This window comes from Orussus abietinus, unplaced genomic scaffold (genome assembly GCF_000612105.2).
Source record: "Orussus abietinus isolate OABI.00-Male unplaced genomic scaffold, Oabi_2.0 scaffold242, whole genome shotgun sequence".
Lineage (NCBI taxonomy): Eukaryota > Metazoa > Arthropoda > Insecta > Hymenoptera > Orussidae > Orussus > Orussus abietinus.
This window is the reverse complement of record NW_019394394.1, coordinates 112,553-140,155: the sequence shown is the minus strand read 5'-3', so window position 1 is coordinate 140,155 and position 27,603 is coordinate 112,553. Positions and strand designations below refer to the sequence as shown.

Sequence of the window (27,603 nt, the reverse complement as noted above, 5' to 3'; positions counted from 1 at the left end):
CCGTGAATCTCTCAACTCATCTCTGATTTGGCAGAGATGAGTTAAGAGATTGCCATAATGGTAAGCCACCACCGTCAACTGCCGCATGGTATTACCATCACGAATACGTGAGCCGTCAACGGCAACTGGTAGATGGCACAGCCATCGCGATTGCGCGAGCCCCTACCAGAAATTCGTTGCGCCGCCCTTGGGGGCAAAAAACGGTGAAAGCTAACGTACGAAACCAGAGGGCAGCACAGGATGCGATCGCACGATCCTGCCCGTGAGCAATCTCCCAACTCATCTCTGTCCACACACGAGTTAATCCGAGTTTGAGTGGTTTACATCAAGTTTAAACCGTGTATAAACTTGTTAAACTTCGGGTAACAAACGTTGAACCGTACCTAACTGGTTTACACAGTTGACAGCAGGTTGAAACCGAGTGTAAACAAGTTAAACTTTGGTTATCTCGATTCGTGGAATCGGCCCTCTGTGCTCCCAACTTATCTCTGCAAGCAGCGTGTGCGGCGGGTTTTATTCATGGAAGTCACATTCATGAGATGTCAACCTGAATTGTTGAAAACGTTTCATTCACGACGACTGTCATTTTTAAACATGACAGAGGAATTGTCAGGTGTAACTATTGTGATATTCATAGCAGCGGGTGCATTAACTATTGTTCTGTTGTTTATTTTTGCGAAAAGGCAGATTATGAGATTTGCCTTGAGATCGCGACGAGGACCTCACGTTCCTATTGGTCACGATGCTAAAAAAGTAAATATACGAATTTTCAAGGTTAAGAACATAAATTGCTTTAAGTAGTGTTGTTAAAATAGTAAATACTACAATTTATTGTCTGTACAAAATATTTCACCAATCATTATTATCAAAACATATTTGAAAAATATGGTTAAGATTTGGCCTATCAAGTATATTTTCATAATTCTTAAATCATGCATAAAAAATGTAATTTTTGATGAAATAACATTAATTATTTAAATCAATCCCTTTCATTGCAGTCATTAAAGAAAGAAATTGAGAGAAGAATAGAAGTGATACCACGAGTACAATATGAACCGCAATTAATAAGTGATCCAAGATATATTGTGGAACCTGGCGGACAAGTTCCATCACATTATTATAGATTGAAGGCTATCGATGATGTTAAAACTTTAGGTTTGACACTTGATCATATTTATATATTAGCGTGAAATGGGAAAAATTCATGTCACAAATTAATTTTAGAAGCAGAAATAACCCGTTATGATAATTGTATGAAACGACATCCATCTGAAAATTTAAGAGCATATTTGTTAACAACCCTGGCTGCACCTCTTAATGGTAGTGGGCAACGTCTGATACACCAATTTTGTGACTTGTATGAACACGCTCGACACGATCCAACAGAGTTTGGTGAAGAGGAATATCAAGTTTATTCTAGATTACTCTTGAAGCTAAGTGATGCGTACGTACACAAATAGAAATAATTACTTTGGTTATATATTTGAGAGAAAATTTATGAAATTCTTTTTGTAGAGCAAGACTTCTGAAGTCTTATCCAAGTAGTAGGAAATCTAGCCCAAGTCGGACACCTATAAAGAAAAACGTAGAAACCAAAAGGAATATTTTAGAACCCAGAATGCGACCACCTGACGATCAGATTCTTTGTGGTTCACGGCCAAACACGTTGACAGTAATTTCTTTAGATAATAGCGAAACATCAGTGTAGCAGTGTGCTTGTGGTCACATACAACATATGTGACTAATTCATAATTCAGATTCTTACTCTATTGACCACTCAAAGTGTACATGTTTTTCATTACCAGAGGAAAAAGTGACTGCATATGAGTATCCAATTTAAGTAAAATGGAAAAGACTTTTACCCATCTAACAAATAGATGTAAAAATGTATACGTACACGTATCTTTTGTGTATAACTGCCACGTGTAAATATTTTAATTGTCACAGTAATTTATCTGCTTTTATATTAATTCAGAGCAAGTCAGACATTTACATGACTTGGACAAAAGAAAATGTATAATATGAATAGATTTCATTTTTTATAACTGGTATTATATAAATAGTTTTCTAGGTACTTTCGATAAGTCCAGTAATTAATAATTTTTGTAACAACTAAGCATTAAATATTTTTCTGGCATTTTCTTTAAAAAGATCTTTATCACATATAAAGAATTTTGTTCATTGACTTTCATAACAAATGTATTAAACATAGTTCAATTTATAGGGATAGAAAATATTTTAGAGGACTTGAAATATATTTCACAATATTGAAATTCATATCTTGCATTTATTTATTATATTGCTATGTCGATTTTTTTACATTCGGGGATAAATATTTTGTCCATGATTCTATAAAATAGTTTTTATGTTTACATGATATTAATGCATTGTCAAATGCAGTTTTATATTGTGACTGTACAGAACTCACTCTCATGTAATTCAACCATTCCATGATCTAAAAGAAACATCAATAAATTTATCAAAACATATCAACACAACATCATAATAGTTATGAATAATTTATATACTTAACGAAGTATATCTTTATAATCACTGATAAAAAAATAATTTAAATGGTAAATTATTTATTTTTTGTTTTATTTAAATTCATATTGCATAGTAAACTGACGGTTAGATGATGCAATAAACAGGCAAATAGGCGCTCCTTTAAGATAAGACAATGATGACGGTTTGAATACGTTTAGATAAGTATACTACTTGAAAATACCAAAAAATGAGAGGTTAATTATGTGTGCCCATCTGTGATTATAATTAACTTTAAGAAATAAAATGTGTATATATGGATGAAGGAAAATGCATTATATAATAATGATATGCCAAAGACGATAAAAATGTCATTAAAAAATACATGCTTTTCTGTTAACTATTAATATTACCATGTCCTTACAAATGAGTGTGTTAATTTCATTCATAATATGTTAGACATACTTTTTAAGTACAATTTGACTCACTTGGGGAATAATATCGTTCCATGGTGTTTTCTGAGTAAGGGTTGCCACAGCTAATGGAAATATTCTCATTCTTGTATCCTGTGACGTTGTCAATGATTCTTCCCTTGTAAGAAGGCAGTCCACTCCAGAGAGAACTATTATTGAAATTATCAAAATATCGCATAAGTATGAAATTGTTCTGCAAAAGTCGTCTTGAGAGCAATCGGTGAAAGCAGCTCGTATTCGACCCATCAGTTCCAAAATCCATGTCATACTAGTTTTTTCTGAACGCATTTCTGATTGAACTCTATGTATATTTTGTAACAGATATAAATGAACCCTGTATGGAGAAAGTGCATACTAAAATCAGATGAGTATGAATAATTACATCTACTGACGAGTCATTATTTTCTATGTTCACAATACTGTGTGATTGTTTAATTCTTAAAATGTTTGATGGTGGTCCTTTAATACTTATTCCATATTTACATGTAATTATAAGTTCAACCTTTCTTAAGTCAGTTTATTAAATAATGTTTAAGTAGGCCATTTTTTTCAAGATATGAAAAAATAATTACATCTGATATAATTAAGGCAGCTTTCACTTTGTCTGTCGTTAGAAATGTCTAGATTATAATACATTAATAAATATCCATATAAAACTATAATATTGAGCGGTAAAGTTTAGACTTTACGTACCCAGGTACAGAGGTAACAGCATCGATCACTTCATTAAGCCATACTAATGGTGTTTCAACGTCTTTTTTCAAGGCTAACTCAGATCTAATGATTATTGCTTTCTTTAGTTTTTGTGCAGTCACTTCCCACCAAACACTTGGAGATGTCATTCTTTCTATGTGCGTCGATGACAATTCCAATGCTGCATCCATGCAAAGAGCAAAGACTTTACTATCAACGTCAAGTCTCTCCAGAATACCTTCTAAAATAATTGAAAGCAAAGTCCTATTTGCATCATGTATTGTTTTGTTCTGTAAAGTTTTTCTATAACAGATCATCATTTCTCTGAATTCATCAATTAAGTCGTCAGTGTTAGGCAGTGCTTTCTCTACGATGTAATTTAAAGTTGTATCCAAAAATGGTCTTAGAACATTGGGTGGTATTGCTTTACATAAATAATCCATATTTGAATAAATAGACAAGTACTCCTTCTGTCTGATCATTGTTACAGTATCTGATTCGAACATTTTCAGGTATTCTTCAACAATTGCTCTAGCTGACGTGCATGTCTTCGATTGCTGACAAGCTATTATAACGCTGTACTTCTTCGCCTCGATGGAGAGTTCCATAATTTTTTTTAAAAAGGTCCAGTTCACAGGGGGCAGAGGTTTAACATACTTGTGTGCAAATATTCTTAAACATTCTACCACGGATCTGTTATCTGAATTCAAGTTCACTTTATAACACCTTAGATTTTCACCTATTGCTCGTATGACACTCTTCTCGGAAAGATATTCGAAATTAAACGGCTCGTTTTGAGAATATATGCTCGAAGGAAGATCTTTTATTTCTCTCGTTATAAAAGCAATCAAAAGGTCTCCTGCACATTCAAGTACCGTTCTGTTGATTTTCGTAAGCATTTGCATCCAGCACTCTCTTGGAATGTATGGCAGAACATCTGCAGGATTTCGTGCAGCTTCCATTGGTGTCTTTGCATATTCTTTTGGCATGACTAGATTTTCTCTGAATTCAACAGCCAATGATTTCAGAGGAATATGCTCCAACTGATATGCGGATAATGCTTTAAGTGCAGATTCCATTATTTCTGAATCTCCTGATGAAGATACATAGCCCCATAATTTTGTTACGATTTCTGTTACAAGTTTCTCATAAGTCTGTATTGACTGAGGATTTAATGGTATATCGCCAAAAAATTCACATACGCTTTTGAGAACAATTTTTCTCGATTCTTTGTTTAGTTTAGGTGAGAGCACTCTGTAAGTGGAGGAAATATCAATCACGCCGGCCACACAAAGGGCCGAGATTCCCTTTAAGGCGAGTGCACTAGCTGCACTGCCGTTAACATTACTACATCGGTTCAGTATTTCCGACAGTAGCGGGACGAGTTCAGCACCGTTTTCAGGTTTGGTTTCACAAATATGACACATTGCTCGGGCGCACGCTATATCTGACTGCCATCCGTGATTTTTTTTACTCGTATCAATTAGGACAGCCAAAAGGTACCGCCGACACCTTGGCTCGTTTTCTAGTGCTTTAAGATACAGTTCTATAGCAAGTTGCTTCAGCGGTTTGTCAGTAGCTATCAATGATTCCAAAGCGTGAATTATTATCGGCACATTTTCTTTAACCAGAGCCAGATCCGGCAGGATAAACATTAACGTTTTAGTTTCATCAATGTTACGTGTTTTTGTAAGTTTGTACAGAACGAGAGAGAGCAAGTGGGAAGCAAAGTCCTTCTTTTCTTTAGAAATATTGATGAGAATATCAATAATCTTTTCGATTATTGTTGGATTCTCACTTTGTAGAAATAATCCACTTAATATTAATATACACATATTCTTTACATCTTGAGGTGCTGCTGCAACATCAGTTAACCATTCAAGTGTATTTTTTTCAGATAGTGTATCAACACATCGACAAATTTCACTGTAAAACTGAAGTTTCTTGTCTGTGTGATATACTTTAATAAAGACTTCATTAGAATAAAGTCTAATTGTGCTAGAACCCCATGCTTTTTTGTTTACAATGTTCTGCACCAAATTTTTAGCGATATCTAAAGTATGCATTAACAGTACAGATGGATAAGCCATCCACTTTAGTATACAAGCAACCAGCGTAAAAGCAACCGTTCTACTGCACGATAATTTTTGTAAAAGAACTGCACCTAAAACAAAATGTATATTCAATGAATATTGTCTTTTTAAGAATTTTGATGTATGCAATGTCATTAGTTGTGAACAATATTTTAATATTTACATGATTCAATAACGCTGCATAAATATATGGGAGGACACGTGATTATCATTTCAGCTAATAAAGAAACTGTAATATTACATGCATCGTTATCACTATATTCTGCAAGTTCCAACATCATGTCAAGAGATGGCTTTGGATTAAATCCTTCTTTTACAAGATCTCCAGTAATAGATATGATCAATGGCATGAGCACGTTGCAGAACTGTTTGTCTTTACTTATTATCTTCACTTGTGCTAATTCTAACAGCCTGTTACTAGTTTCTGCACAATTATTAATATCATTTGTTCGTAACCATTGTAAAATTTCACATTGCAAAGTCTGAGTATTTTTTGATTTAATTAAAATATGCCAGGCTTGATGCTTAACAATTTCTGGTAAAGCAGGTGTAGGATTACAAAGAATGTACAAGAACACAGGCTTTAAAAGCTCTAGACTCCGTTGAGCAATTCTGAAAAATTGAAGTAAAGTATGAGGAATAATTATGAATATTTGATAAAGCCATTATATTGAGCTTACAAGAATGCAACACTATGTGAGCAAAGCTTTCTTATTATATTCAATTATGTCATTAAGAGATTGTCAGACATACTATAACTTACTCATCTTCTTTATGCTGAATCATAAACTGCATATAACTTAATACGTTTCTCCAACTGCTTTTATTATTATTTAAAATACTAATTAGTGGATGTTGAGGACCTTTAATTCCAAATCTCCATTTTTGCTCCCCTTCAGATTGAGATTTAGAGTTCAATATAAGTAAGTTGCTTAATGCTGCTGCAATGGCTGTATGTTTTCTAAAATAAGAATAATTCAGTTACACGGTAGTCTCAATTGTGGTTTTGAATATCTTTTATGTAATATTACTTACTCTAATGTACCGAGATGCGATATAAAAATATATAGAGCGTTATTTATGTCAATTACTCCAATTTCTACAAGAGCAATTATTGCCTGGCAGGCTGTCATTCCGAGGGTTATATTGGTGCTGCTACATTTTGACCACAGTAATTTCAATTCTGGGGCCTTTTAAAATGCGAGTTAATACATGTTTGAATGAATTTTATCATTATATTTAAACATGGATTAAGTAAGTTCTTATTAATAGTATCAAATTCATGCATGATTTAAATTAAAGAATTGAACTCAGTTACCTTTGAAATATCAGCTGTAGGGTCCGCTTCATGTTTTTCCTTAATCGTGCACAATAGCTTTGATATTGCCTTTAAAGTAATAAAAATTACATAAATGTAATAAGTATTAAATACAAGAAAACATTTGCAAGAAAATAGGAGGCTTATTTAAATCTAAATAACTTACATGTGATATCAATATTGGATTATTTGTTCCCAGCTTATATTCTATTTCATCCATTTTATTTTTAGAGTACAAAGTAATCAAAATATAGAAATAATTATGCCGAAGTTACCCAGTGAGGAGTGAAATTTAAATAAATCGGGTACTTGCATTCATATGTCTTAATCAGTGTTACTAATTTAATATATGCTACCTTAGTAAATACAATAGTTTTCAAATGACACAAGTTGAGTTTTCATATATTTTGAAAAAAATAAATGGAAACCCATTATACGGTTATTTTGCCGGATCGGTTTAAAGAATTTTAGGTTAAGCCTGTTAAACACCTTCATTGTATATTGCGCAGGCGCAAAGTATATACTGTGCGCACGTGTTCCGCTGCAAGCATTTATTCGGCATGTTATAGGCTATTTCTCTTGAAGCCAACCAATAGGATTGCTCTATGAAAATTTTTGAGTGAAATGCGCTGCAACCTAACTTAACCTATTCAGTGTAGTTTGGCGTGGTTTCGCGATTTCGCGATTGCCCAAGAATGACCGGGAAAGAACCATCAATTACGTCTTTTTCATTGAAGTGTTCATTCCATTTATACGCAGCATTTTATTTATAGTTATTTAATTAAACTAAAGAAGCAATTATTATTTAGCCCGTAGCAAAAATGGATTTGAACAAGTTGAACGTTTGTATGTCGGAGAATGATTGGGATGAATTACTCAATATTTTGAAACCAAAATTCTTTCCAAAAGATGACACTGGGTATGCAGAGCCTTTAAATTCCTTTATTCTGAGTTATGTTAGTTAAATAAGTATTTTATTTAATTAATGGATCACAGAATTCATAGATTGCAGAATACAAACTGCACTTTTAAAAATAATTTGAATATAATATTTTATTTCTCTAATCAAGTATTTATTTTACAATTTTAGTAAATTAATTGATTTTCGCATCCTTGCTAAAGTGGCAACATTACTGCTAAGTAATCAACCGTCGGTTCCAAATAATGTCAAAGTGGTTGCATTAAAGTGCCTGGCAAATTCATGTGTCAATGGATACCATTACAAAAAATGTAATTTAAAATTGGAGTTGGAATCAAAGCATTATGATAAATTATATTCATTACTATCCAAGAACGACTCGGAGTCTCCTGGACCTATAATCGATCAAGAAGATTATTCTTTATTAGTGCATTTTCCTTACGAAGGAATTGCAAATTGGACAATAGATTATATCACCGAGCATATTAATATATATGATGATTTGTCGGAAGAAGAGTTAGATATATTGAGACTTAGTACGCAATTCTTATGCAATTTTGTTGCATTTGCAATAAAAGAAAGTGATGCTGATGATTTTCCTACATGTTTGTCAAATGATGTACTCAAAACTGCAATTATGTAAGTTTTCCATCTTTCCGGAAATCTAGAATATTGCTTATTGAATGTTGCTTTTTAAACTGTATAATCTTTCCTATACTTTTTTTGCCGTAGGAAATGTGCACAGAGTGATCATACTCCGATATCAAAAGCTGCGTGTACTTACATTCATAATTCATTGAAACGGTTACCTCAAAATCTATATACAGATGGTGAAAGGATTCAATTAATATCCCATTTAATAAAGCCTGTTAAATTAGGCATTCAAGCTGCTATCGATGCTATGATATTTCTATTGAAACAGCCAAATCAGTTACGTTCTATTTACGATGACTTGCCAGTGGATGATAAATTATATTTATTAGAGCTTCTTCATCTAAACTTAAGAGATTTTATCTATAAAGAAGACAGTAATGACTTCGATACAAGTTTATCCAGCGATAGCATTGTCTTTTTGGCAGAAATGTTTCAGCAAAAATGTGATTTGATTTTGAAAACCGTTGATTCACGCTTAGATGGAAAAGAACCAACTGAAATAATTATACTGCTTGACATATTAGGTACTTTAACTACAACATCCTCAACAAGCCACTGTATCTTACAGGACAATAAAAGCTTCCTTATTAACTGCATATGTAAGTGCATTTAATCTAATCGAACTAATGTTAAAATTAGATAAAATGTGATTCACGATAGTAATATAGTTTTGTCACAGATTTGCTCAAGGCATTACATACAGCTGGTAAAACATCAGAGAATTACTTTACACCAGTACAAAAATTAAGTGAACTTGCACCCAGTGCTCAGCATTTGTTAGATAAAGAAAATACAGGAGGAGATCCAAAGCAACCGGCAATGAATAATTATAAAAAAGACATACAGGCCCATCCAGCTTTTGGTTTTAAGGCAGGATTAATTCGGATAATTGGGAATTTAGCATATAAGCACAAAGCAAATCAAGATTCGGTGAGTCCTGTTCTAGTGAAATTGACTTTATTTGCTGGGAAAATATTTAGTCAGAGTATATTTATTCTATTTTACACTGATCAATCCCTGCTGCACAAAGAACATATTAAACACGAACGCCAAATAAATTACTTTTTAAAAATATTGATGCATTTACATCTACGTAATTTCCTGTTTTTCTACGATTGTCTACGGTAAACTACTGGATTCATATAATGAGCTACGGAAACCTCGAAAATTACCAAATTCGGTACAAAAACGAACAGCAACTTGCATTAATCATTTTAAAAATTGTTCGGACTTTAACCATTTATAACATCCACTTTTTCATCCCATTTATTTTCGGGTTTTATCATCTGTAAATAGTACTTTAATACGTTTTACATATTTTAACGTACAGTAAGGATGCAATAACAATTATTATTGAACAACAAATTTTCATTAACTCATCAAATACCATTTTAGGTAATACGATATTAGTATTCCATATAAGTACACCATAGTTAAGTATCCACCGTGGACTTTGTAGTCTTTTTGTCCCTGTTTGATTAATTAAATTTGGATTACCTTTCGATTGTTTTAAGCAACCTCTACTTTGAAGAGAAATTCTGACTAAGAACTACCTGGATATCATCAGCGAAATGCAAAGCAAATGAAAGAAATGAACGTTTTGATCAGTGGGCCGCAGTAAGAGCCGTACCGTCGAACAAAGGCGAAATTAAGTGACCTGTCTAGCCCGAAGACGTGGCAATTTACTTGCAATCCGATATTCCATTAAGACATTAACGAGAGCGCGATGTTCCATGTAATTTTTTTTTCGTCGTTACGCGAATACTCGAGTACACATTAGGCAGAGAAATACATTCACAAAGACATCAATGTGGGCATTCGATATTCGATGTACATTTGGGGGTCTTGAATACAGTTAGTGTAACCATTTCTTTGTAATAGGGCTAAAATATTTGAAGTAATTATGTTTTCAGCTCCGAGAAACCGAAGCGATACCGCTTCTACTGGATTGCTGCAACATGGATGCTAGAAATCCACGTATCCTTTGATTATTTAACACTATATCTATTGACTATTTAATAGTATCATTTTAAGACCTTGCGTCATATATCACATGGTATTTGATTTCTTAACTGTATCTTTTCGAATTCAGTGATAATACAGTGGACAATTCTAGCGGTGAGGAACGTCTGCGAGGGCAATCCTGAAAATCAAAACGTAATTCGGGAACTGACGAAAGTGGGGGTCGTGGACAGCGCAATTATCCGAGAAATGGGCCTGACGCTACACGAAGGAGAGGATGGGAAAGCAATCGGCGTGGTACCATTAGTCAACAACAAATGAACAAATCCGCAAGTACACGTTTTCCTATTTTCGCGCATGCAAGATGTGCTCGACCGACCGTGGAAGTTTCTTAGTTTCCGTTTAACTGGTGGCATGCTTTAACCAGCGGATAAGTAAAATATTTGGGGCAAAATTACCCCAGTTTCCTGTGTCCCAGGACCGAAAGGCCACGTCGGTGCGTTAAGTTGAAATAAAAGAGAGGAGAAAGAACCGTGGACACACCCAATGTGAAGTACCTCGGCAATCATCCCGAAGATGGAACGAGTTTGAGAGGTGAAATCGTTATAGTACGCTTCCTCTTCGATTTCCACTCCCGAGGAAAAAGTAATGGCTCCTTTTGGCTATAAATAACGAGTTAGATGAAGCGTTTCCACAGGTATCAGGCGGCTCTTGCGCAAATATCCACGGCATTTCAATTAGCGTGCAAGTGGAGTTCGCGATGGCGGTACTCGATATATATATAGGCGTGCATCACCGTGTTGCATATCCGGGGGAAACTCGAATCAGCGATCTGTAATAATTATCTAATTATATCGGCCACAATGTCTTACTACACCGACAGCGCACGTTCGATAACGTATCGGTGATCATTCCATCGATCCTTATGAATAATAACGGGCCCGATGGCCCCGCGGATTGTAAACATAGCTTGTTACATGCGATCGCGGAGTGAGCTCGCAATTATAAGCCGTATAGGCATCATTACGTGAAATATGATCCCGCGTTGCGTAAAGCGTCATTTTAACTGCATTTTCAGCCCGGTGATTTACGATTGCAGTAAAGCGCCGCCTGTGCGTTCGCGGTCCGTTGAGTACGGCGCCTTAAGTCGCACGAAGTAAAGGCAAGAATCAATCCTAAGGTGATTTTTATCTTCTGCAAATGACGACTATGAATGGCGGCTTATACGAGATTATCGTCACTTTCGCAATGTGCGATCCAGAGCCTATGGATTTTTTTTTTTTTCAGAATTTCGTTTTCGTTTGGTGGTAATAGATTTACACATGAATTCAACAACAGGGCTGTTGTGATGGTTCTTTCACATCCTGGAGAGTAAATTAATATTTTTCGACTAAGATATTGTTAGGTGTTTCTTCGTAAGCTTCGTTATTACCGTATTTGTATAGTACCAAAATGTTGGGATCTTGTCACGATCCAATTTGTTTATAGAGGGTTGAAAAAGAAACAACTGTTGAAGAACCGATCGATTTATTTTCGGGTTTAGTCGACACACCTCGGTAATGAGCCTACGAACAATACCGAAATAACGGAGTCTGTCGGCTGTTGCTCCGAGGTCTTAACAAGGAGTAACTAAATATGTCTCCGCGTTTTATGCGGATAGAAGTAGCCAGGATCCTGAGTATTGCAATCTGACTTCCTGTTTCAGCAGACACACCTTTGGTCGGATTCACCTAACAATCCGACACAATTTGCAAATTTCGAACGTGTCTGAGATTTATACTTATTGATGTAACGTGATGGCATTTGGCTTTGATTTATAAAAGCAGAGACACGCCATTATTCGAAAGTGAGGTACGGTTCACCAACACGGTGGAATTGCTTTCAAAGGGGGGAATGTTCTCTATCGGTATAGAAAAACGCATCTGTAGATTTAAAATACAGCACAGTACTGACGAATGAAATTATCGCCTTTTCGTTTTTACTGTCAGTGTTAATGTATGTTGCGAATGAAGATTATGGATACCAAATAAAGTTGTTGTTCGTAGGTGGTGGAGATTGCGGCGCTTCACATACTCATACTGTTTTACCGATCACAATGATTTCGCCCCTTTGAAAGTAATTCCGATTTTCACAGGGCATAAAGAGTGTAGAGGGCGCCAGTGGACCGTACTTCACCTTCGAACAATGGCGCGAAACATCTCCCCATTCATTTCTGATTCAAAGATTTCTGATTGCGCCCTGCGGTAATTAGTAGCAGTTTTAAGGAGATTCGCTAACGAATTTTCAACAAATGGGCTTATGGATATTTCAGTTTCTAATTTCTGATGGAGGCTAGTGGAAGAAAATAGTCGAAACAGTGTCACCCACATCTCTGTACCATGGAGACAGTTTTCCGATTAATTTACGATTACTTAAAAAACCTATTATGTGACAGCTCATTCTTCCATTCTTTTTATAAAGTAGAATAAAGAACCATTTGTTTATAAAATTTAATTCAAGCGAATGCTGCTGTCTTAATTAACAAATGCTTTTTCCAGTCTAAATTAATTCCAAATGTCAACGAATAGAAGTTTTCCGCATCAACTAAGAGAAACATTAAGAAATGCAGATATCGATAAGTTCATCCGTTAAGAACTGACTTCCGAATTCTTTTAACACTCTGGCTACAAGATATTCGTCTGTAAGTCCTGTCCCACCATATCACCCATGTACGCACATGCAACTGTCACTTAACATATGAAACAATAGACATTTATGATTAGTCGTGAAAACACTTTCGCCCCGCGTGGGGTGATCGTTACGTTTATCAATATTTGACACGTCCGATTGATTAGTGGAACGCCACGTCCCGTTAGTTTCAATCCCCGAGTTTTATCCCAAGCCTCGACTTCAATCAATCGTATATTTTTCTGCCCGACCAAGTGCCGTCCGAATGGCTGCGTAGCCATGCAGCGCTATCTTAGAGTAGCGATCGTAGAACGTAGTTCACAGGTGACAACCGATCGATAATCAATAATCTCGTAATGAGAATTTCCCGGCTGACCCACGAGGAGAACCGCTCAATTAGACCGGCCTCAGCGTTAACCGCTAGCGTATTGTTTATTAACGAATGATATTTTACACCTTCCGGCGAGCGACTTTCTCGCTGCAAGGTGTCCAGCTCCTTCCCCGATTGCGATCGACGATCCGTTCCGAGCAGTCCTTGGACGTCGACTCGTGGCAGGACGGTAGCAACTCCCAATCGACTGCCCAGGCTGGATCTGAAACGAGGAACGGATCGAATGGGATAATTCCGAGTTAGCGTACGCGCGTGTCGTGCGCGCATGCCCGCGTCCCGCGGACTACATAATGATACGCTTCTCGCGCGTAACTCGTTCCAATCGGGTGTGCCAATCGGTATATAAAGTCGATGGTTTATGATCCGCTGGGAGACAAGGAGCGGGATTTACCTCCGCGAGGGATTTGCGCGCTTTGTGACCGTTCCATGTGGAATCGGACCGTTCGGGAAGTGTTCGAGATCCGGACATTGCACAGGTGCACGGACCTGAATCTTACGTAGGTACCGGCGACCTAAATCCTACACTTGGAGAAAACTGCACTCCGGGGGGAAGGGATAAATGACGGTCGTCTATGGAGAATTTATGATTACAGGTTAAACGCTCACAATAATTCATTTCTGCAGTCATCGTCCAGTTGCTTGCTACACCCAACTCGCGTGGTGTATCGTAGAAATTACTCGGCAAAGGATCTTTTCCAATGGGGCAACTCGGGAGGATGGTAAAAGTGAAACTGAACGTTCCATTGCGACATCGGATAATTATCTTGCTCTTCTTTCATACTCTTTGATATCCAGTGATTTTTCTACAACAGGTTGGATTTATACTGAATTAATAAAGATACTGTGAAAGGTGAGAATATGTACCGTTACGTCATCCCGTAAAGCTTAAGGAAAATTCATCGATACGGTCAGTAAAATGGAATGAACTCTAAAGAAATGAAAGTTATCCAATAGGAAAGGCTCTTCCTATGTAGTTATCGTACGCACCCTGAGAAAATGTATTAAACATTACCACTGATGGGGTGGAATACGCGCCAGTTCCTAAAAGGGATACGATATCCAACTACAGAATGTACAGTTAGAATTGGTAAAGTTATTGGTTTTTTTTTTTTCTGTAGCTGCATATTATATTCCTTTTAGGGACTGGCGCTTATTTCACAACTACTTGTTCGATGTGTAAATACGTGCGAAATTGTAATGTTAAGGAAGACAAGTTGACGCATTGACTTCCTAGCCGTAACTCGAACGGACTCCACGTAACGAAGGCTTGGAAGAATTGAAGTCTTCGTGGAAAGCTTCCCGTCTAACGATACGTGGGCTCCGTAACCTGAAACTCGATGGCGTGACAAGTTGATTTCTAGTTTCCTTGGTTTTCTACCGTGAAATGTCCCACGAACTTGTACAATCAGGATTGAGATGTCCGTCGATGCATTTACGACTCCGGTTACCTTATGACTCAACTTGCTTTCGCGTATGGAGTTAGTTTCAAGCGAAGCACTTTTCATTCGGTTTATGCATTCGAACATGTGGGATACAGGTATCCGCGTACTCCTACAAGTATTTAAGGGGATGTGAAAGTGGCATCCGAAAGCTCAATCGTTCATAAAACTTTTCTACGAACTGGTTGTCTCAAGTCGTTTCATACTTTAAAACGCGAATATGTAGACCCTAAGGTAGGTCCTGAAACTCGTGAAATTTCATTTTATATAAACTATTTTTAAAGTACCTATAAACAAATTTGAAAAGAATTGAAATTTCATGAGTTTCAGGACCTTCCTTATAGTCTCCCTATTCACGTTGTAACGTTTCAAACTATATTCGGTAAACCGAGGTGGGAGAAAAGTTTTATAAACAAAACCTCTTCGACGCCACTTTCACATCACCTTAAGCTGGACAGCCGTGAAATTTACGTACGGGAAAGGTATTAAGGAAATGACGATCACGTGCAGAAACGAGATATAACATGCAGAAACGTCTGAAAGTGGCAAATATCCATTATCTATTGACCTTAGGTAAAAAAGTGCAGTTGGAAGGGTGCAATGGTCGATCTGAAATGGCGATCCGATGAATTTTTCTCCGGTATCGAGGTTGTTGGTCCTCTCGGAGAAGAACCAGTACCACATCCTCCTAGACGGGAGAAAAACTGAAAAAGCGGAAAGATATCTTGGATGGTTACGTCACTTACGTATCCGTCTTATGGGCGTCGCGCATAAACCTCCCTGGAGAAGATTGGCTTTTAATTTAAATATCAGACCGTCCCCGTGAGATCGATCTCGATTGCGTGTAATTAAGAGCAATTAACGCAAAATTTATCAGTTAATTGCATGCAGGGGGGTTAATTGACACGCGGGTAATCATCGGAGTATGAAAACGTGGTAGGCGTGAATCGCGTACGACGCTAAGATGGCGGCCGTGCGGAACGGTTACGGCTGTTCTTCAAGAGTTGCGGGGCGCGGATGAAACGCGAACGGACGTTTCTTGCTCCTTGCAAGTAGTCTTAAACGATGGACGAACGGCGCCAGATTACAAAGCGGTTAATTAATGGCTAGGGCGAGATCGACACTTTTTCTTGCTGGAAAAAGACACCAATGTCCTTCTTGCGGCAAATCGCGTTCAATTGGCTGTTGGCGGCAGCTGCGGAATTTAACACGCGTTTACGATTTGCGATATTGATTATGGTAGCGAGTCTTAAGTCTTTAATTAACTATTTTTTAGAACAATTTTACCCCCTTTTAATTGGTACCAGTTCATCGGGTTACTGGTATAATTGTAATCATTTGTACCTGTAGAGATCATACGACCGTAGATTTAAAGAACATTGGAAAAAGACAATTAAACTGACAATCAATTGTCTGCCTTAAAGGCATAGAAATTGGTAGTGACTTCTTTTGGGAAAAACTAGACTTTTCATTTGTCTTTATAATTTTAAGTAGTCAGGATTCAGGCGTGTCACAGTCAATCAAATGTTTAATGTGCAAAGTTGAGTTTTTCGTCAGAAAATTTATGTTTTGTTGATGATATTGCAATTAATTGTTTTATGCTAATAATGCACGAATGGAAGATCGCGAATGATAACGAATAGTTTTTGCCCCGGACTTAAATAGAAATTGCCATTAAACAACGTAAAGTTGTAAATATCGGATGTACGTTGGAGCCTTGATTAATATTCATGCTCGCGTGTCCTGGTGGACCGCTAAGTTACTTTACCAGATTGTGAGGCCCCGGTTAATCGAAAAAAACAAGGCATATCCCTAAAAAGGAGCCAAAGGATCAATCAAGGAATTTATTTATTCTGACCACCCGTGTTTTAATACATCCCCATTCGCGTAATCGACTCTCGGGTAATCCAATTAGCCTTTTATTCCGATAAACGCTCTCAATTTAAAAGGTATTACTTATACGAGTCGCTATATAACAACTAATTACGATTAATTGCAGCCTGTACCCGTGTCTTTCGGTTGTTTTTTTACTTTCATTGCTTTACTTGGAAATTTTTCCTTTCGAAAATTGTTTACGAGATATCTTACAAATTACAATATCGATGGCTCAATAACATAAGATTACATAGTTTCAATGATATAGATGTTTGTTTACCATTTCACACAAACGAAAACTTTAATGGTTTAATGAATTAAAAATCAAATTGATGTTAATTTAAACGCTTTTCAGTTATTTGAAGTTAAATCAAACTAAATTCCGTTTATCTAACAAGATTATATAAAAATCAGACAAGTGCACGGAAAAAAGACATGTGTTTCCTTCGTAAAGGATAGTATTGCTTATAAAGTTTTGCTCTTACTGCAATAATATTGAATTAATGGTAAAAATGTTTGCAATTGTATTAAATGTACATCTAACCGTAAGAGACATTTAGAAACGCTGCTTGCAAGATTAGCAAATAAATTTTGGACGGCAATAAGAAAAATATTGTCATTACTACTTTAAGAAATAAGCGATAAGTATACAGTTTGTTGTCGCTAGTATAGAATATTGCAACTATGAATATAATTTGTGCAGTGTCAGTGAAATGATAGTTTTCTATTCTCCATGTCATAATAATGTTTCTGTAAGAAAATTTTCCTGGCCCATTGTTAAGTGTTTACATTTGATGAGACAAGTAACATTTTTTATTATGACTGTGAATTATATTTCTGCGTGCAATACCGTTGGGAACAATTAATCAAACCACTTACTGGTTAATCAGGGACAGCAGCACCGCTTTATTTCCTAGAAGCAACAGTTTTCGGTTGATTCAACAGAAATTCTCTCGAATCGACCATTGTCTAATTAATCTAACCGTGATAATTAAGCTGAACGTTTTTCTTAAGTCAGCCTCCACGTGCGTGTCCGATCTCCTTTTAATAAAGGAAATAAGAAAAGAAAAATGAAGCAAGGAAAAGAAAGGTTTCTCACGGTCCCCGACCGAGCGTCCGTCGGAGATTCGCTCGTTTCACCTGTTTCACCTGTTTCACTTGTCTCACCTGTCTCACCTGTTTTCATTGGCACGCATGTACGACGTACGCGTGTACGACGCGCGCACACCGCGTGCCGGAACACATGCACGTCTCTGGGCGTAATCGTGGCCAAAGGCCCTCGGGAGGAACTCATGAAAAATTAATCTCGCGCCCAACAAAATCTTGGAGAGGCCAGCAATTAGCACGGCAAGCTTCGCGACAAGTACTCGGATCCTTCGGTGCGTCCCTTAAGGAGATTCTTAACGAACGGGCACCCTGGCCGCCCCCTTGAGAAAGTCCGACCCTTCTAGCGACGAGGTTTAATCGGGCAGTTCTTATATTAATAGTAGTCGGCGTGGAACGAGCCTACGTCGGTACCTAATAAGTCTCGGATCTCTTTTAAAAGCGAGCGTGCCTCGAGTGCGCCTGCGCCTACGCGAAACTTCTCTCAAAGCGCCGACTCGGCAATATATTTCCAATGCCCTCGTATTGCCGAGGCACATCGAGGCGGTGCTCGCCCCGCGAATCCGGAGATCGCGAGGCTAAGGCTACGTGCACACCACGTGTCAGGGCTCTCCTTATGTTAAGGTGAAGTGAAACCCTCTTCGAATCGGTCGATTCGAATAAGACACTCTTTTTTTAAGGGTATTGGACCGAACTGTCCGAAACTTTGACACATGACTCGTGATCACCTAAGGATTGTCTTAACACTTCCAAAATTTGGATTTTCGAAATAAAACTTCTTGGCTTAGCCCAAACTAGAATAAGACACTTTTTTATTAAGGGTATTGGATCGAACTGTCCGAAACTTTGACACATGACTCGTGATCACCTAAGGATTGTCTTAACACTTCCAAAATTTGGATTTTCGAAATAAAACTTCTTGGCTTAGCCCAAACTAGAATAAGACACTTTTTTTTAAAGGATATTGGATCGAACTCTCCGAAACTTTGACACATGACTCGTGATCACCTAAGGATTGTCCTAACACTTCCAAAATTAGGATTTTAAAATAAAACTTCTTGTCTTAGCTCAGACCAGAAGTAAAATGGCGGCGAGCTCTCATATTTCGGTCGATATACAATTATTGAAGGCTTTGATATGAGAAACGAAAGTGTCAAGACAATTGTACAATAATTTAGAACACTATAGTAATCAAGAAACTTGTATTTTCACGGGATAAAGGCAAAAAAAGGGTCTTATGCGCTTCTGTGCTGAAACAAAAGTAACGCGAGATTTTGGGGAGAAAATTTAGTTGACACTAAAACCGCAGATAGCGCAGGGTAGCACTCTACAGTCAATTAGGGCATGAAAAGACATGAATCCAGGGCATTTCTGGAGTTTTACTTTGATTTGTTTATAATTATTGTACGGAAACGACATGTGAAGTATGCCATTTAGTGGAATACCAAATATAATTTGTCACGGCTGTCAATATAAGTATGAACGTCGACAATGTATGTATTTAGAAGAATCTTTTTTACCGACGTCGATCAAATTTCTCGACGTGTTTCACTTCATCTTAAGATGAAACAGTGCCTACACGCAGAATAAAATTTGGTTCGTCGAACGAAATCGTTTGATTGATTGCGTTCGGTTAATTTCGGAAGACATTTTGGTTGACCGAACCGAATTTTAGTTTACTCGATCCGACTCGTTTGCTTTAACCAACTAAAGTGTTTTAAATCAATCGTTTTACTGATTTTAGACAATATTTTAGACGCCATTCTAAATAATATATGCTGATCTCTAATTTGCACGATTTGTATCTTTAGGCATGGCGATTTTTTTAGCAATACAGTTTATTTGTTCCTCTAATTTATCTCACGCGGTTATCGATAACGATTTAATACCCTCCTGCAACAGGGTGTCATAAAATGATGTCAAAGTTAACTTCGTATAGCTTTGTTAATTTGAAAAATCTTTTTGTTAATTAGCTGGAATCAGTGTTAGTTTCAGGATGAGTTAATGCAGAGACGGTTGACTGCTGTATGCCCTTTAACTTTTTTTAAACAATATTTCTACGTCACCCTATATATCGTTTCCGGACTTCCAGGCATTCTGAAACTTCATTTTTGAGCTTGTACCCGTTACATCTAAATGATCGTGTCTCGGCGGGAATCCTTGACGGTTAATGACCGCAGCACGGTGTACGAAACCATAAACATCACGGCACAGAAGACATTCGTGTAATAGCCACTAAAAGAGGGTTCCCTTCTTTTTATGGGTCATAAAGGTTACGCGATATTCGGAAAGAGGAATACCGAGCCGATCAACTCTCTCCGTTTCTCGGGACAATTGGTTCATTGTCGTTGATGGTCGAGAAATGGGTCGCAATTAACGTTTCTTTCTTACACCGTTCAATATTAACCCTAGATCTACTAACACCAATATCAAGAGATACTATTCTTTGCTGTAAGTAAATGTAATGTTAATCTCCGTGCTGGAATAGATTTTCAATATTTGACAAGACTTGATAAAAATTCCACATTTAAATTAGGGGGTAGTTTGTCGATGGAAAAAGAAAATAAAATTTCATTGATCGATATTTCATTACTTAGGATAGACATTATTTTCCTTGTCACTGTTTATTATGTTTAAAGTTAGGATGATTTCATAACTCTAATTTGCACATCTTAATCAGTCGTTATAAAATTATGTATACGCGCGTATTTCATTGGAAAATTCATCTGTTTACATGTGAAGGTTTCAAATACTTCGGCGCATTGGTCGTGAGAAGTAGTGAAAAGTTCAGCCGTTGTTAGGACAATGTTTCAAAAGGTAATTTCGTATTCCTTCAATTTCAGCAGCTTCGTGATAAGTTACCTCTGCATTTCGTGTGGACGCGACTTTAGTTGCTTTTTCGCCTCGTTGCGAGTTGCGCGCCTCATTGAGGAGCCCGATAATAAAGTAACATTGTTAATAGCCAATTACAAACAATCGAGCCCGTTACTTCCCTCCGAGGTGGTCGGGGTTGACGCGAATCGTGCATTCGCGATATTTACGACGCACTCGCCGCGTCGATACCCAGTCGACCGAAATCGCACGGTTCTTTTACCAGAGTTTCCGTGAATTTTCTCGATATCGTTTTGCGCAATCGATTTGGTTCGGGGAGTGTGCTAATAGGTAAGGTTGGAAAACAGCGATAAATCGGGCAACGGTAAGTAACTGATCGTAGTACTCCTCGTTATCTATAGAATACGCGTGAGCACATTTCCTAATTTTTCTTACGGGACGCCACGACAACTGATAATGTTGCTGCCTCTTTTTGTTTCGTTATTTAAATGGCGCTTGAATCCATTCGATCATTTCAATCGGCATCCCTTTAAGGGGATGTGAAAGTGGCATCCGAAAGCTCAATCGTTCATAAAACTTTTCTACGAACTGGGTGTCTCAAATCATTTCATACTTTAAAACGTGAATATGGAGATCCTAAGGTAGGTCCTGAAACTCGCGTAATTTCATTTTCTATAAATTATTTTTAAAATACCTATAAACAAGTTTGAAAAGAATTGAAATTTCACGAGCTTCATAACCTTCTTTATAGTCTCCTTATTCACGTTGTAAAGTTTCAAACTATTCGGTAAATCGAGTTGGGAGAAAAGTTTTATAAACAAAACCTCTTCGATGCCACTTTCACATTACCTTAAGAACCTATGGAATACGCGTGAGCACATTTCCTAATTTTTCTTACGGGACGCCATGAGAACTGATAATGTTACTGCCTCTTTTTGTTTCGTTATTTAAATGGCGCTTGGATCCATTCGATCATTTCAATCGGCATCCCTTTAAGAGCCAGAGTAATAAACAATCGTGTCGAAGTAGAAACAGTCCTGCGAGATTACTTCCTTTCCAAATGACTGCAGTTCAAGAGAAGTATCACGCTGTATCATTCAAGGATCTTGCGAAAGCATCTGAAGCGAAGCTTCTTATGGCACGGTAGTACGTAATTTAAGTTCGCATGTTACGACAGGAAACTGTTTCGGAAAGTGAAACACAACTGTTTTTAAAAGATAGCTACTACTTATACTTATGTTTGCTTTAGTACCGAGACAATTAACGTAAATATTTTTGTTAGAGTAAGTGCGATGTTCCCTCACAAGGAGCGTATTTAAGGGGTGTCACCCCGATTTTGATGGTTCCGATATATCTTTTAATACATCGGAAAATGATCGTTTCTGAAATTGAATAGGTTAGGTCAGGTTATATTTTAGGGAGATGTGGGGGAGCGAAACCCCACATAACTCACTCCGCTATGCTGTATTATTGCTATTCTTCAATTGTTTAATAACTCCGAAAATATTCAAGTCCGACCCATAAATATACGTATGAAAATACTCGGGACGACATCCTCTACAATTTGTCAAAGTTATGCGATCGGAGAGGATTACCCTTTTATGCATAATTACTGAAGTTTCCGTTGCAGCGCGCGAGGCGGTAGTGCAGTGATGTTTTGTTCAGTCAACATTGCTCGTACGTTAACAGATACGCCGGAAAAGCTGTGAACAATCTCCGGGGATCCTTTGAGACGCAAAAACGATTGCCTCGATCGTCCACTCATCTCGGGAGAGCAACGGCCCCTTGGGCGAATGACAATGGGAGATTCTCTACGGTGCCGAGGCACAGTCATCCCCTATTCGCGCAGTCGCGATATCACAAAGCGCGATCTCCATTCGAGGGAAATCGGGGATAATTCCTGCGTTTGTCGTGGGATGTGGGCATTATCTTTATGACCTCGGATAGGAGGCCCGGCGGAGGGGCTTGCGCATGGGTGCTGCGACGGAAACCGAAACCAGAGACCTCGTTATCGGCGACTACGGTGGCTGGTACCTTCGCCGATTAAAATCCGCGCTCCTCCCAACTCGGTCGCCAGTCGGCCCGATTTTTGCCTCCCCGAGAACGCGGAAATTCAAGGGGCGACTCGGTTGTGTCTCCCGACGACTTTGATTCCCTACAAATACCTGGTATCTTCAGTATATATGTATATATAAAAGTGCGGTTTTTGGATAAACTTTCTTCTGTAAAAATAAGTTTGTATAAACGTAAGGTTAGACATACGAATGGGGCTTAGTGTCATTTAGGAAGGTTTTATTTCATTCATTTCATCAGAGAAATCTCATGTTTATGATAGAAGCGTAGATTGGTATTTCGTTCGATTTCTCTCGAATATTTTTAATGTTGAATATGATTGAATTTATCAGTCAATTGCGAATCGCGATTTGTCACTATGTTGTGCTTGTATGAGAAAAGTTTGATACGCCTGGCGTAGTTTAATTGCCTTCATAAAATAAGGAAATCAATTGCTGGAGGGGCACGGTCGATTTGTGCTCGCTCACCGTACGTGGAGGGAACGCAAATCTTATTATCACGGCTTAATTGCATCGGTGTCATAGGATACTCTCTCGAGAGATAACTCGGAACGGTATAATCGCTGCGAATGATTACATTACAAACCGATGAGCGAATTCGCGCTCATGATACAAGTTCACACGGAAAGGCACGTTCGCGGTTTGCAGCTGTGTTGGTGGAGGGCTACCGTGCATATTTTCTTTAGTAGTTTTGCATCCCCGTCATGTAATTCATTTAAATATTTGCGTAGTGGTTATCGAAATTGTCAGGGAACGGTTCTAGGCAGCGGCATCAATTTTTCATAAAGAACCATCAGAAGTCAGGTGCAAGAAAAAGGAGTAGGACAATTTACGAACACCGGACAAAGTGGTAAAAATTAGAATATGGGAAACTTAAGAAAGTGACTAATTCATGGTGCATTGAAATACGTTCCGGATCAGGGACGATGGACTGAAGTACCAAAGAAATTTCCGACCATGACAAACGTGCGAAACCTGTTTTATGGGTAAGGTAACCATTTTTTTTCTTACCATTACTTTTAATGCGACTTCGTCCTATGACGTAAATGAGTGATAAACGGTATGTTTTGGGAGTTGTATGAACGCTTTCAAAGCGATACTTGCCAAGTTTACTCTTTAGTCGGAGCCATATATTTCCGTGTCTTAATAGCAATTTAGCACATTTCATTAGCGCACAAAAGACGGCTGGTTTTGTCTAAACAAGCCTCTCCTCTTTCTGAGAGTCAGACCGCGGTCCCTTTTTCGGGTCTCCACCTTCATTCACGATTCTACGTTTACACGTTACAGTGTTTCTCAGCTTTTATGATTCAACGAAAATTTACGACCTAAAGTGGAATGTGTTTATACGCTTCATAGTCAGGACGAAGTTTCCCCATTTTCCAATAGTAATTGGACTTAGCACATCTTGTTCAAACAAATCCCACGCCTTTCTAAAAGCCCGTCGGTGGTTCCTTCCTCGGATCTGGAATTCATTCACGATTCCACGTTAATGCGTTACGGTAACTCTTAGGCTTTATGATTTGTAGGCAGAGATTTATGTATCGATGCCTCCCTTTTCATTAACTCTTCGTATAGCCTAGTGACCGGGCTCCCTTTAGGTCCCTTACATAATTCCGATGAGCGTTACAAAATCGTAACTGAAATTTTAATGAAACCCTGCGACGTATAAATATTTAATTAAGTGTCCCGTGACGTAGACCCGCGGAAGTACAATGATATCATTGTCTCTCGGTGAACTTCCAACCCTATCGAGAACGATTCTTTAATAGTGAACTCTGCAACGACTGCACAGAAACAAATTAAGAATTTTGTTTGCGTTTCTTATCATTTTCTTTAATTATGGATTTATTCTGAAAGATTTTTTGAATACGATTGTGGGATTAAAAAGTGCATCTTATTCTGACTTTTGTATGATTTGTTTAAACTCTTCTAAAAAAAGAAAAAACTACATAACTTTCCTTTATATCTAATATATCGAGGGCTACTTTGTATCGGAATTTATTAAAATATTAATGTCGGGTGACAGGGGAAGTGAAGCAAAGCAGCCAGAAAGTCGCGCGTCAAAAAATGTACATGTCCGATTTTATCGACCAAGTACCGGTTAACAAAATACAGAAATACAGCAGGGCGCTGTTTGTTCATTCGCATACATGTAGAATACAGGTGGATCTGATGGGCGAAACTCGAGGGAGGCATGTAAATGGTAATTTTTCGTTTCTTTTTCACCGGTTTGCAGTTTATGTCCATTTGCAACGTGCGGTTACCACTGGCCCGTGAACATCGCAATCTATTATCCGTCGTTCGGTGGTCGTCCTCGGGGTTGATTTTTCGAGAAGCGAGTAGAAGAAGCCGAAATTTGACCGAGTAGAGAGATATCATTCCATAATACTCCAGTGGATTAAAAATTAAAAGGCCGACTTGGGCCGAGCTCTTCGAGTTTCGCTCGGCTATTTGGCTTTACGCTCGATTTTATTATAGAAAGAATATCGATAACTTATTATTCATACGCGACTTATACATTATGTACATATTCTAAGCCTAATCCCGGCCAGAAAAGTGCCACACCCATTTTATCCGAGAAATTTATGCTCTGCTCAATTACGGAGCCGCGCAGGCTCATTACTCGGATACATTTTCGGTGGTTTGTTGATGACTTCTTTTTCCGTGATTTATGGAATATTCGCCGCAAGGTTATCTGTATTAACGAGCGTCTCTGGCCCTTGGCTATAAGCTAGGGAAAAAATGTAGAATTGAGTCCTCCTTTTCCTAGACATACGTTGACGACGATGCATTGACGCATTCGTGCGCATGTAAACAAGTGAAAAATTAATATCGTTGGTAATCTCATACCTTAAGTACTGACGGTAATTATATACATATCCCGGATAATGATCGGTATTGCTTAGAATAAAACTGTCTTTTTAGATGGCTAGAAATATGTGAAAGACCGCGAGAATAATTTTCGCGAAAGTAATAACCCGTAATCCACGTATTCCGCAACTCTGCACTGCCACTGGTATGCAACTGTACCGAGACGGGAAACCGTAACATTTTATTGTTCCGTTTTATACGTTTTACAATCTTAAGGCCGTGAATGTCACGGTGTGTATATGTTCTCGTATTATTCAGCCCTCTGGTGAATCCGACATAACGAACGGTCAAATGTAGTACCCAGCTTGTATACGATTCATCGAATTATACGACATTGAATTACTGCTGCATAACGTTGTAAAGGGGTATTGTTCCTGAGGTAATATTTATAACGCCCGTCAGACTGTAAAACGTGCGATGTCGGATTCGACATCGTTGCGAGTCAATCGGGATGTGTTTTATTTGGTGCTAAGTTTTAAGCTTTTTTTAATGGTATATCGCGCTAGAATCCTTCATTCAAGACGAGGATGTTAAATTACATTTTGTGTATTGAATTTGCGTACCAAAAATGCATTAAGTGAGATTACATAAATCGCACTTTTTAATAAAATTCATTTCAGTATTAACTTGACCGAGCAGCGACCACATTTTCGTATCGAAAAATCAAAATGAAAAGTTAGTTTATATATTAACACCGTATGCCTTACGAGTCGTTAAGGTGATACGAAAGTGTAATACATACATAGCAAAAAGTCAAAATATTTATAAAATTTTTCTCCAAATTGGGTGCGCCGAATCATTTGAAGCTTCATCGCGAGATTATGGAGGCCTTAAGGAAGAACGCGATGCTCGTGAAATTTCATTTTTCGCAAACAAAATTTGTACTTATCTCAGACAAGAACCAAAAACAGATATTTTTGTTCGACAAAATCAACTTTCCGGAGCATTGCGTTCTTCTTTAGGGCCTCTATAGTCTCATGATGAAGTTTCAAATGATTCGGTGCACCCGATTTGGAGAAAAGTTTTATAAATATTTTCACGTTTTCATATATATACACACATATATATAGAATGACCCTTTCATATCACCTTAAGTTCGGCCCATCGTAACGCTAGTTCTATTTTCACTAAGCTTTGAGGAAGTTGAAATTAACAGCCTCATGGCTCGTATGAATTCCCTTCTCGTAAATGAAATAGTTCTTCGTCATAATTCACGTGGTGAAAAAAATAAAGGAGAAAGTCTCGTGGAGGGGATATAGCAGGGGAAGGGACAAGGAGCTACGTATTATATCTGGTGTGTCCTTACATGGCGTAGATGTGTGTCGAGTGGCCGGCGAGTGTTGATCCTAAATTGTAGCTTGTAAAAACGTCCGTGCACCAAGGAGGTCTCCCCGGGTCTCCCCGGGTCTCCCCTGGTTCCAGGCCTGGCCGAGGAAGAGCAAGAGTCCCTCCAACGAATCGCTCCCCTTCGGCCTCTCCGTCTCTTTCCGGGTCTGCGGTCTGGGCTCATTCGCGTTTTTAATTTTCCTCCCCTCTCTCGCCCCCCCCTTGGCCCCCTCGGCGTAAAATGACGTATTTCCGAGGTAGCTTTTTTCGTCTCGTTTCACTTAGCCGCCCATCTTCTTCTTCCTCGGCCCGTTTTGCCGTACCCTTGGTGTACGGTCGGGGTGTAACAATGGCTACCCTCTAATTATCGCTGGGCCGCGCCACTTTAAGAGTTCCCGCGCCCATCTTAGAACTTCGTTTCGTGTCGATG

The 27,603-nt window shown here is 38.1% G+C and overlaps 3 protein-coding genes across 6 annotated transcripts; 2 read left to right on the top strand and 1 right to left on the bottom strand.

The window, feature by feature from the left end:
- Positions 1-484: 484 nt before the first annotated feature.
- Positions 485-2,273, top strand: LOC105703081 (uncharacterized protein C1orf43 homolog). Its single transcript, XM_012431176.2, has 4 exons — positions 485-753; positions 999-1,155; positions 1,225-1,444; positions 1,516-2,273. Exons 1-4 carry the CDS (start codon positions 520-522, stop codon positions 1,706-1,708), a joined length of 804 nt encoding a protein of 267 aa, XP_012286599.1. The 5' UTR covers positions 485-519; the 3' UTR covers positions 1,709-2,273.
- A 6-nt stretch (positions 2,274-2,279) lies between these two features.
- Positions 2,280-7,537, bottom strand: LOC105703080 (focadhesin). Of its 2 annotated transcripts, none has more exons than XM_012431174.1 (8): positions 7,228-7,537; positions 7,062-7,130; positions 6,779-6,933; positions 6,507-6,704; positions 5,907-6,355; positions 3,651-5,814; positions 2,973-3,291; positions 2,280-2,455 (listed from the first exon to the last, which is right to left on the bottom strand). In XM_012431174.1, exons 1-8 carry the CDS (start codon positions 7,279-7,281, stop codon positions 2,303-2,305), a joined length of 3,561 nt encoding a protein of 1,186 aa, XP_012286597.1. In that variant the 5' UTR covers positions 7,282-7,537; the 3' UTR covers positions 2,280-2,302. The 2 variants fall into 2 exon arrangements, with proteins under 2 accessions (XP_012286597.1, XP_012286598.1); XM_012431175.2 differs by having other exon boundaries at positions 2,299-2,455; positions 2,973-3,106.
- Positions 7,538-7,678: 141 nt separating this feature from the next.
- On the top strand, positions 7,679-13,825 carry LOC105703082 (ataxin-10). Of its 3 annotated transcripts, none has more exons than XM_012431179.2 (7): positions 7,679-7,980; positions 8,152-8,619; positions 8,713-9,233; positions 9,314-9,564; positions 10,548-10,611; positions 10,727-10,929; positions 11,075-13,825. In XM_012431179.2, the coding sequence occupies exons 1-6, from the start codon at positions 7,883-7,885 to the stop codon at positions 10,915-10,917; spliced, it is 1,593 nt and encodes a 530-aa protein (XP_012286602.1). In that variant the 5' UTR covers positions 7,679-7,882; the 3' UTR covers positions 10,918-10,929; positions 11,075-13,825. The 3 variants fall into 3 exon arrangements, with proteins under 3 accessions (XP_012286602.1, XP_012286601.1, XP_012286600.1); XM_012431178.2 differs by having other exon boundaries at positions 11,060-13,825; XM_012431177.2 differs by having other exon boundaries at positions 10,727-13,825.
- Positions 13,826-27,603: the final 13,778 nt, after the last annotated feature.